General features: G+C 35.8%; 1 protein-coding gene across 20 annotated transcripts in view; it reads right to left on the bottom strand.

Moving 5' to 3' along the window:
• The window catches only part of PARD3 (par-3 family cell polarity regulator), a 657,675-nt gene that overhangs the window by 150,856 nt on the left and 494,802 nt on the right, over positions 1 to 12,017 (bottom strand). For all 20 annotated transcript variants that reach the window (XM_035029555.1, XM_035029556.1, XM_035029553.1 and 17 more), the window contains one exon: positions 1,353 to 1,595. In XM_035029555.1, the coding sequence (XP_034885446.1) occupies positions 1,353 to 1,595 (243 nt within the window). The remainder of the gene's footprint in view (positions 1 to 1,352; positions 1,596 to 12,017) is intronic.

Raw genomic sequence — 12,017 nt, forward strand, 5'->3', positions numbered from 1 at the left:
GAAGGAAGGAAGGAAGGAAGGAAGGAAGGAAGGAAGGAAGGAAGGAAGGAAGGAAGGAAGAAAAGAAAAATAATAGGACTAGAGTTTTACCTTAAGGCCTGCTTATCCTTTTGCTACTCTTTAAAATGCTTCCTTCTGGGTTTGCCTGAAGGTTACCTGTTACATTTGCAAACCTCTATTAAAGCTGGAAGTAAATAACTAAAATATAGACTGCTTGCAAAATGTAGCAGCCAAATCACACATGGGTGCTAGAGACGAACTAATTCCAAATCATCTCTAGTCTTGCAGGGTCCGTAAAGTGCAGTACCAGAGACCAGCAGCACCAGCCTCAGACCAGACAACTTCTTAGAAATGCGAATTCTAGGCTCCACTCCCTTCTAGGCCTGCAGAATCGAAATTCTGGGAAAGGGTTAAGCAATCTGTGTTTGAAGAAACCCTCCAGGCGTTCTGATGCAAGCCAAAGCTTGAGAACCACACCTTTTAAGTGAAACCTATTTTGAATGTTCAAAGCCTAGCTCCCCTCTAGAGAGCAATGATTATAAGAAACCATTATAATATATGATGAGATTAGTATATTGTTTATGACAATAACATGCATATGTTTCAGATAAAAACAAATGAGAATTATTTTCCTCCTGGACTAAACTTTAAAGGTGTTTGAACATAAAAATGGACAGGTGGAAAAATATGTTTTTAAAATGTTTCAGAATTTAAAATAAATATATAGCCATTAATAAATATATAACCATAGAGTTAGTTAAATTTTGAAATAAGTGTGCAGTCATTAATACAGAGTCAACCTTTCACTCCTTTGTGCTATACTAATATACATAATCACACCTTGGTCTGTGGCTATTAACAAGCAATTTGGAGACTGGCTATATTATACATCTCATCACTAATTCTTTCATAATAAAAAATCATGTCACCAAAAAATGAGGCCCTTTAAGTAAATCATAATTCAAACAAATCAGGCCACTCTCCACCTATTTAATTACTGTAACTAGAGGCTCTGTTAGCAACAAAAGGAAATACAGCTTAAGTAGAAGAGCCATAATTTCAAGTTTGCTTTTTATTTGAGTTACAAACTAAAGGTTAGTTCTCCACTTTAAAACCATTTTAAGGACAAGATGAAATATGTTGGAATCATTAGAAAAGCTATCAAAACCTCTGCTCCTCTTTCCATTAACCTTCGATTTGTGTAAACTCAATACTTTTAGACACAATGGCTTTCTAAAGGCCATTAATAAAAGGCAGTCCTGGTATGAGAATTGATGAACAATCTACTCCCTTGTCAAAAACTATATAAAAGTTGATTTGGAAGCAATACCTTGATTGCTCCTGGAGCCTACCTGTCTACAGATGAAGGTTTGGAATTCCGCGGCTTCTTCACTTGGGCATACAAAGCATCCATCATATGTCCTTCTCTTGGGCTCTGGGGTCTGGCACTGAGAGCCATAGAACCTTCGTAGGAAGACATTCCCCCATACATCAACTCATCGTTACAACCCAGTGTCCGATGAAAATCTTGGATTTCAGCATAGTCACGCTCTCGAGCTTGTCGCTCTCTAAATTCACGAGTTTTGGCTTGAATCCTGTAAAATTAGAACAAAGTTGAAACAAGAGAAATGATGCCTTTTCTAAGAACTGCATATAGAAACATTCATCAAAATATGTCATCAAATACATTTTATTTCATGCAGCTATAAGAAGATTGATGGTATAAACAATGGTATAGTCATTTTAGATTGTCAAGGTAATATCATGGATGCTCCAAAATAACTTTAGATAGCTTTTGTTCATGTCAATAAGATACAGTCATGACTTACATCTTAATTTAAATTGCCACTTATTAATTAGTTTTAGAAATTCACCAGGAACAGATAGTTTTAGGCATCCACCTGAGTCTTACTCATGAATTTTTTTAAGGCAAGAAGTGATTTTTTTTTGAAGTTACACACACACAAAAACATGTACACATGCATACTATTTATGTATAGATTTATGTGTGGGTACATATTGTATACATCTTACTCATTATAAATATATCATACACATACAACATATTATGAAACCTAAACATGAATCCATACCATAATTCTCTATTAATGGCAAAGGAAGATCTCAGTTTAATGACACCAGCTTTGATTATATGCAATGTATACAGAACTGGCAAATCCTGAGACTAAGGACAAGAAGGCATGTATCCAATCAAATTCTGAAATAAAACTTTCCTGTGTTGTAACTAGTTAAGAAAGAGATCTTAAATAACCACTTTTACTGAAGATCGTTTAAATATTTCCTAAGATTTTATTGAGCTACTTGGTAGAAAGGCCTTTTCAACCTATAATATACTGATGTAATTCATATCCTAAGTTGATCTTAGCTACCTAAAAATAATTAAATGCCCCTCAATCGAATTTTAATGATTTTTGTTGGGGCAAGTAGTTCCATTATATACTTAACAAATTTAGCTGTGTACTTAAAAGTGAAGTCTTATGTATATAAAGCAATATGTTAGACTGAATTTAACATTTTATTGCAAAGTTATTTGCTTTTTTCATATTTGAGGTAAACCACTGCTAGCATACATGACATATAAGTATATATTGAAAAGAATACAGAAAAGATACAAAAGCCAGATATAGTATAAAAAATTAAAAAGCAAAACAAAAACCCTTAACAAAATATTACCAAATAGAATTTAGCACTATATAACAAGATTATACACCGTCACCAAGTGATGTTTACTGCAGGAATTCAAGGCTGGTTCAATATTCAAAAATCAATCAATGTTATCAACAAATTAGCAGGTTAAAGAAGAAAATCACATGATCATATTAACTGGTGCAGAAAAAAGCATCTGACAAAATTCAATACCCATCATGGCAGAAGCTCTCAAAAGAACTAGTAATAGAGCATAGCTAACTTCCTAAACTTGATAAAGAACAACTATAAAAAACCTGTTAGTAACATCATACATCATACATCAAAGACTGAATCTTAAGATTAGGAAAAGGCTAGGGATGTCTGCTCTCCCAGAGGGCTGGAAATTCTAGACAGTGAAATGAGCCTAGAAAAAGAAATGGGTGGTGTACAGAACAGATTGGAAAAAAAGAAAACTATTCGTGTTTGTGGATGACATAATGGTGTCATTGCAGGTCTACATTCATTGAAAATCCCAAGGAAAGGGTTTAGAACTAAAGATCAAATTCAGCTAAGTAACAACATACAGCATCAAAAAAACCCCAAAATCCACTGTATTTCTATATGCTGTCAATGAACATGGATGCTGAAATTAAGAATACAAGGCCATTTACAAGCACTAAAAAATGGAATATATAGATACACAGATAAAAACTAAAGGTTGGTTTATAGATATGTATAAACATATAGAGATATCAATCTAACAAAACATGTACAAGACTTATATGCTAAAAACTATACAATGCTGATGAAAAATCACAGAAGATCTAAAAAATGGAGAGACTCAACACAGTAAAGAAGTCAATTTTCCCCAAGTTGATATCCAGGTTTAATATGATTCTTCTAAAAATCCCAGGAAGATTCCTATAGATATAGACAAAATTATTGTTAAATTTATATGGAAAGGCAAAGAATAGAGTAGCTAAACAATTGTAAAAAGAATAATAAACTGGGAAAAACCACACTTAGCCATGATAATCAAGACTGTGAAATCTATGGAGGGACAGACACACAGATCAATAGAACAGAAGAAAGAACCCAGAAATAGCCAAGTAAGGTCAACTGATTTCTCTTAATTATGCAAAAGCAATTCAATGAAATAAAGCATTCTTTTCAACAAATAGTGCTGGAACAATTAAATGTCCCTAGCCAAAAACAAAAACAATACAAAACAAAGCACCTTGGATTTACATATCATACCTTATACAAAATTAATCCAAAATGAATTACAGATTTAAATATAAAAATGTAGGGCGCCTGGGTGGCTCAGTTGGTTAAGCGACTGCCTTCAGCTTAGGTCATGATCCTGGAGTCCTGGGATCCAGTCCCGCATGGGGCTCCCTGCTCAGCAGGGAGTCTGCTTCTCCCTCTCCCGCTCCCCCCTCTTGTGCTCTCTCTCTCTCTCTCACTTTCTCTCACTCTCTCTCTCTCAAATAAATAAATAAAATCTTTAAAAATAAATAAATAAATAAATAAATGTAATACTATAATACATTAGGAGAAAGTCCTTAGGACCTAACACTTGGGGAATAATACCTAGAAATGACACCAAGAGCATCATCCATAAAGAAAAGGCATATAAACTGAACATTATCAAAACTAAAAGCATTTCCTCTCCAAAAGACTCTATTAAGAGAATGAAAAGATAAGTACAGACCGAGAGAAAATATTTGCAAACCACATATCTGACAAATAATTCATGTCCAGAATATGTAAAGAACACTTAAAACTCGACCATGAGAAAAACAATCCTATTAGAAGAGAAAAAGACATGAAGCAATATTTCTTTGAAAAGTATATACTGATAACAAATAAGCACATGAAAGATGTTCAACATCCCCAGCCATTAGGGAAATGCAAATTAGGACTACAATGAGCTATTACTGCACACCTATTAGGTCAGTTAAAATAAAAAAGTGATAATATCAAATGCTCGCAAGGATGTAAAGAAATTGCACCTGTCATACATTACTGTTGGAAATGTAAAATGGTACAACTGCTGGGGGAAACAGTCTGGCACTTACTTACAAAACTAGACATACACTTACCATACCACTCAGCAATTGTACTTCTAGACATTTATCCCAAAGAAATAGAAACTTGAGTCCATGCAAAGACATGTATGCAACTGTTCAAAGACTCTTTATTTCTAATATTCAAAAATTGGAAAAACCAAAATATGCAACAACAGGTGAACAAACAGACCAAAGTATGTCCTTAGCACAGATCACTACTCAACAATACAAATAAACAGACTATTGATACACACAGCAACTGAAATAGATCTCAGGGACATTATGCTATGTGGGAAAAAAAAGTCAATCTCAAAAGGTCACGTACTTTTGAAACAAAATAAGATTTCATTTATATAGGATTCTCAAAATGACAAAATTAAAGACCAGGTGAAGAGATCAGTGGTTGCTGGGATTTAGCAACAGTGGGAGCAGAGGGGTGGGTGTGACTAATAAAAAAGTAGCACGAGGAAGATCTTTGCAAAGGAATAGTTCTGCTTCTTGATTGCAGTGGTGGTTACATGAAGCACACACATGATCAGATGACACAGAACTATATACACACATGGTAGCAATGCCAATTTCCTGGTTTTGATATTGTACTGTAGCCATGTACGCTTTAGCAGCTGGGGGAAACTGGATGAATGGTACACAAGACTTCCCTGTATCATCTTTGCAACTTTTTGTAAATTGAAAATTATTTCAAAATAAGAAGTTTTTAAAAAGCTGGAAAACTGGGGCACCTCGGTGGCTCAGTCGTTAAGCGTCTGCCTTCGGCTCAGGTCATGATCCCAGGGTCCTGGGATGAAGCCCCACATCGGGCTCCCTGCTCTGCGGGAAGCCTGCTTCTCCCTCTCCCACCCCCTCCCCCCCCCAGCTTGTGTTCCCTCTCTTGCTGTCTCTCTCTCTGTCAAAATAAATAAATAAAATCTTAAAAAAAAAAAAAGCTGGAAAACTGTCACATAGCATTGCAAGCAAAATGTGCATTTTTCTCCCTTGTTTTCTTCTTACATTGAGCCTATCATCATGAGGCCAGTCTTGTTTATCCAAATTTTGGACCTGCCTGGTCAATTTTTTCTAATTTCTTTCATTTCCCAGCTATCAGATGGAAGTACCTAAATTCACCTAGCTCAGTGTTCCTCAACAGGGGTCCAGTGACATTTGAGAAAGGATAACTTGTTATAGTTACAAAACTTCCCGCGCAACTGCTTCCAGCCACATGTCACCGAGCAGTGACCCAGCCATGTGGGCAAGCAAAAATGCTTCACATATTCCCCAAACCAGCTCAGAAGGACCTTATTTCCTGAGGTGAGAACCAAAAATGGTCTTAATTCATAACAGGCTATTGGGAAGTTAGCAATTTTTATCAGGAAGAGTCCTAGATTCTAATAAGTCCCACAAAGAGAATACCCACAAGAGAAATAGCAAGTCAAATTCTAATGTCAAATTTAGCTAAATTTATACTGGATTTCTTATTATAGTCCACTTATTCACTTAGGAGTGATTATGACAGTCAAGGATGTTATTATAAGAGCTGACTACCACTAAACACTGGATATTCATGATGAAAAGTTCATATAAGTTCAGAGAGCATTTTATTCTCTGCATCATACTGTCTTTTTGACTCTGTATTCAGCCAGAAAAACTACAGAAGAGAGAAATGACTTCTTTCTTCAACTCAATGGGATATTAATTTGAAACTCAATTATGATCACTCATCTTACGATTCACGTTACTACTATATTTGGTCACCATCAGAGAATCGCCTAACTACAGGGTGGCTGGGCATTCACAGAAGTCTTGAAGTTTGGGAACCTGTAGAAATTTGAAGGGCTACAACAGAAATAAAGCCAAAATCTCTAAATTTGGAGATCTCCTGAAATCAAAGGGAATAACAGATTGGTTTATAAATGAGTGAGCCCTATGGTACTTGAACTTCAGTTCACTAAAAGTGAAGAAAATCCGGTTTACTTATGTTGGAAAATGCAGCCCTGTTCAGAAAAGAAGCCATCAGAAAAAAAGAATATGAACATTCTCTTCTCAAGGGAAGCATGAATCCTAAATAATCTCCCCAAACTTCTTGCACAATAGTTTCAATATATTATTGATGGGTCCTGAAATTGAATGTTCTTTTGTCCCAAATTACACAGAAACTAATCTTCATTTTGGGAGTCAATTTTTAACAAGTCAATTGCTCAGAAGAAGTGTTTGGCAGCATGAGCTACTATTCATAAAGCCCAGCTCTCATCTGCTTTCTTTTACCCAAATTTGTACTCTATTACTAATTGCTACTAATCATTGAATCCAATAACATTACAGTCACATCTACAGCACCTTCTAAAAGCATTAATTTTTTTTCTCAGCTCCAATAACATAAAGACTTATATTTTTTATCATTTATCTTGTCATCACCAATGAATTCATCCCCAAAGCCATGAAAGCTGTTTGCACCTCTCCTTCCCTCCCTGGCGGCTCACCGTCCTGCTGAAAACCTCAGAATGGAACTCCAGCACACCTGTGCCCCGGAAGTGGGGCTAGAGCTGCAACAGGTGAATGAATCCAGTTACCAGCTTGGACCAATGTGCGTTTTAAAGTTCATTCTAGGAATTATTGCTAATGAGCTTGCTGCCATTTAAATGGCACTGAACAGTAGATTTTTAAAACCGGGAATGCACTATGGTTTTTGTGAATTTTCGTGACAATTCACAGTCAAATTAACAAAAGACACAAATGATTTCGTTATATACTTTTATACTTGAATGTCTTGTTTATTCTAAAGTGAGAAAAGGGACTTAGGAACACAACCATGTTATATTTACATGTGATATATTTTCATTCTTTCTGGAGAGACTTAATTAGAAAAGAAATATTTGACTCGGGGGAGAAAATATTTTTGGTGTCTTAATAAAAATAGTATAGTTTCTTAAGGAAACTTTAAAAAAAGACAGTGAGTACACTGCAGTTCAGCCTTTAATAGTTCCAGATGGTCAATGCTCTAAAAGGACACCCCCTCTATTCTTTTATCATGACCCTGAGGTCACAAATTATCTCTAAGATGTAAGAGCCATTCGGTTTTCTGAACAGTCAGGTTGTTGTTTAGCACTGTCCATCCAATTTATCTTGGGCCAAACCTCAGCAATGACAGAGGTAACTGATTAGCCCAAAACGTAGCCAAAGAAATAAATGTCTATTGCTTTAAGCATTTCAGACAGTCCTTCATAGTTATAAACAAGTGAACTATTCTGAGGTCTAAATGATGGCAGACAGCTGTAGCAATGGAGGTTGATAGGGAACATCATCAGGCACGATTTCCCTCTTCTTGAAATGTAAAAAAAAAAAAAAGAAGAAAGAAAAAAAATTTTAAAAACTTTTAAGACTTTTAACAAGTGAAGAATTTATCGTGTCAATTTGTTATATTCAAACATATGTTCAAACACCTTTTCTTTTTGTTAAAAAAAGTATTTTCCATTATGATAATGAAATTGCCTTGAACCTGCATAGACAACAATACACAAAATAATGTAATATACTAAATAAAGTAATAAGGTTAATTTCTTTCCTGCTGTTACTAAATTCATGCTAACAGTCTCTCTTCAGCTTGACATCAATTAATGATTTTAATTCTAGACTCTTGTCACAGTGTTCACCACCCTTCTCTCTAATTAAAATGGATGATGCATGATGAAGATAAAACACACAAGACTTCTGTTCTTGTAACATTTCTGTTCATTAGGATTTTTGCTTTTACAATAAATGGCTTTTAGCACTAATTGCAGTAGAGTAAGATGAAAATAACTGTTTTATGGCTATGAAGTATGGTCTTTATAAAGCCAGAAAAGGTACAGGCATGAGGATCACTACTGAGTGACCCATTCCTTAGGATGGAAATCAATGGTGTACTCAAGTTAGTTATATCCCAAATATTTCACCTCCAAAGTTACAAAACTTCAATACATGGAACACCCATGGTGCATTTTTCAGAATATTCCAAGAAACTGAAATTGACCTGTAGTGATGTTAATTTTTAAAAAATGCTGTAAATGTGTACAGAAGATAACATATACTAATATCAGTCTACCAGAAAAAATTAAAATGAATTTTGGATTGCTACATATTAGATAGTTGTTAAATATCTTCAAAACAATGTTTAAAACCTTACAATCAACTCTTTTGGGAAACATTTTACCCCCAACTCATTGCACTGCCATCCAGAAGCCTCATTCTGGGAACAAAGTTCCTGGAGGATCTTTTCCCCCACAGTATTTCCTTTCTCTAAAAATCAATATTACAGACATTCATCAAATAAAACCTAAAGGTATGGCAGAATGAAATTTAAACTACAAGATAACTGAAAGGAATGGTTCAATATAATAGCAGTTTGTGTCAACAGAATGAATGCTGTATTTGCCGCTCAAAACACCTCAGCAAATGGCGGACTTCGGAAATAGTGTGGTTCAACTCATCAATCCTTCAGCTCTCCCTGCTATGGAAATCTAACTGCCACCTCCCAATGTGCATGCTTCCAATTTGGCGTCTATGCCGAATTCCCAAAAGGGGAACAACATTCCACTACATGTCTTACTTTGAAAACAGTCCTATTTTAAGTGGGATTTTAACCTCTTTGTAATACTGAGGTAAAAGTGGACTGAGAAGAAAAAACTTCCATATTCTAAATGGGTCCTGAAAAAAACTTTTTCATGAGGAGGACCAACTGTTTTGAAGGCACGTTTCCCATTCAAGGGAAGAAGGCCAGGGTAGAGATCTACAGAGCAATCATATGATAGGTGGGGGAAGTTAGGCTTCATCCCTTAATGTTCAAGTGAAATGATATCAGTTTTAAAATATAAAATGGCTAAAAGTTGAAAAAGAGATCAAAGTAGTCAAAGAGATACCCTAATGGCTAATACAACCACAATTTGTAAAGAATCCAAGGAGTCAGAAGAATGCCTCCTCCCTGTGAGCCCCTGTGCCTAAGCATGGGTGTAGAATTTGTCCACTTTGCTAAATACATAAGTTCTTGGGAACTAGACCCCAAATGACCATCTCCAGGGAGTGTTCATTATTAACTCTAGCCTGTCAATCTATCCCCTTCCCAAAGCTCTGCAGTTACCTATTTTCACACTGATTATATTGCTTTGCATCAATTTTCTAATGTTAACAGGCTTAAATCTTTTCTCCCTCTTAACAAATACAAGGGATCCCTGAGAGAGGGTACGACAACATAATACAAAATTTATACCATCATGTTGTGTACTTAACATATTGTGAAACAAAAACTTCTCTTTTACACTGATTAATGGAACACTAGAATAATATTTCACAAACACACACACACACACACTGCTATACATACTCATTCACTCACATTATGTTCTGACTTTCACGAGTATCAAAGCACCTTCAGTTATTTCCAACTCGAAGAGATGTTGCAATGCCAAAAACATCTAAGACAGCTCTCATCAAATATAAAATTGCCTTTTCTTACTCCAGTTACAGTCTATCAACAAAATTCATCAATACACACACACACACACACACCCAAGGCTTAATGTGCCCAAATATTGGTCTAAGTAAGTGAACTTCCACATAGTCAATAGATTCTTTAAAATTTCTGTTCCCCTGCAACAATAAATTTTTCTAAAAAATGCCTGATGGAACTAATCTCAGTGATTCAAGCTAACTTTTCTGAAGGATTCAAGAGGTCAGAGAAAATATGAAAAGCTCTTCTATAGAATAGAAAAATATATACTTTCCATTAAAAGGTTAATCTTTAAAAGTCGAGCCTTGTTCAAATGACAACATACGATCTAAATGCAAAGATCATCCAGGTTATCTGGGTTCTACTGTCAGAATTCAGGGAGCCTGAATACTAAGTTTCAAGCCAAAATGAGTGAAAATTTCTTTTTTCTTTCAGATGCACAGGGAATACACCTATTACTGCTTTCTTGATTGTTCCTCCTATAATTTCATGAACTTTCCGTTCATGCACATTAAGCATACTTTACTACTACATTATGATATTTTAAAATGTTAATTTCTGCAAAAACTAATAAATATATATCATCTTTCGAAAAGGATTTTGCCAACTAAGAAACACCACAAAAAAGTTTTTATCAAAATTTCAAGTAATTATGTGAAGCAGATATTGGAAACAATTGGTAAAACCAAAAAAAGAAATGCTGGTGAATAGGAACCATGTGCAGAAATGCTGCACAGAAGGGGCACCTGGGTGGCTCAGTCGTTAAGCGTCTGCCTTCGGCTCAGGTCATGATCCCAGGTTCCTGGAATCGAGCCCCGCGTCGGGCTCCCTGCTCTGCGGGAAGCCTGCTTCTCCCTCTCCCACTCCCCCTGCTTGTGTCCCCTCTCTCGCTGTGTCTCTCTCTGTCAAATAAATAAATAAAATCTTTAAAGAAATGCTGCACAGAGTTGCAAATGAGGCAGCAAGAAGGGGGAGTACGACTTGTGGGCACAAACAGTTCAATGGCCTAGTACTGAAAACACAAAGCTTTTAAGAGTGATTATCACTTTGAATAATGGAACATTTTAAGCCATACATTTCCTTAGCAGCTTTATAAATATCCTTCACATACTGGGAGAATTTCATAAGACATTCATTTACCTTTTTCATGCCTCCACTAGAAGCATTCAGTCCCCTTGAAAATACTTCCAAGTACAACTTACTACATAGATAACAGATAAGAATATCAGAATAGGTATTCCTTGCTGAGTAACTACAAAACACAAGTCAGTTAACATTACGTCTAAATTTCATTTAATAGAATGAATAACATATGAGGTAAATTTTGAGAGTTGGGGAATCTGGCCAGATACTGCAGCTTTTCATCTTTCAGACCTCCTCTTTCCTTCTTTCTGTCCTTCCTTCCCATCCATCCATCTGTTCATACAGACTTGGCCTTGTTCCAGAAAAAGTTCAACATGATTTTCTAAGAATGTATGAAAAGGCAAGATAATGGACTCTGAGAAACAAACTGAGGGTTCTAGAGGGAAGGGGGTGGGGGGATGAGTTAGCCTGGTGATGGGTATTAAAGAGGGCACGTACTGAATGGAGCACTGGGTGTTATACGCAATGAATCATGGAACACTACATCAAAAACTAATGATGTAATGTATGGTGATTAACATAAAAAAATAAAATAAAATAAAATAAAATGCAAGATAAATCAAAATGAAAATAGATGTGGGGCACCTGGGTGGCTCAGTCAGTTAAGCATCCAACTCCTGATTTCGGCTCAGGTCATGATCTCAGGGTCGTGAGATTGAGCCCCGAGTCAGGCTCCA

This window comes from Mirounga leonina, unplaced genomic scaffold, assembly GCF_011800145.1.
Source record: "Mirounga leonina isolate KUSES-001 unplaced genomic scaffold, KU_Mleo_1.0 Mir_260, whole genome shotgun sequence".
In the NCBI taxonomy this organism is placed as follows: Eukaryota; Metazoa; Chordata; class Mammalia; order Carnivora; family Phocidae; genus Mirounga; species Mirounga leonina.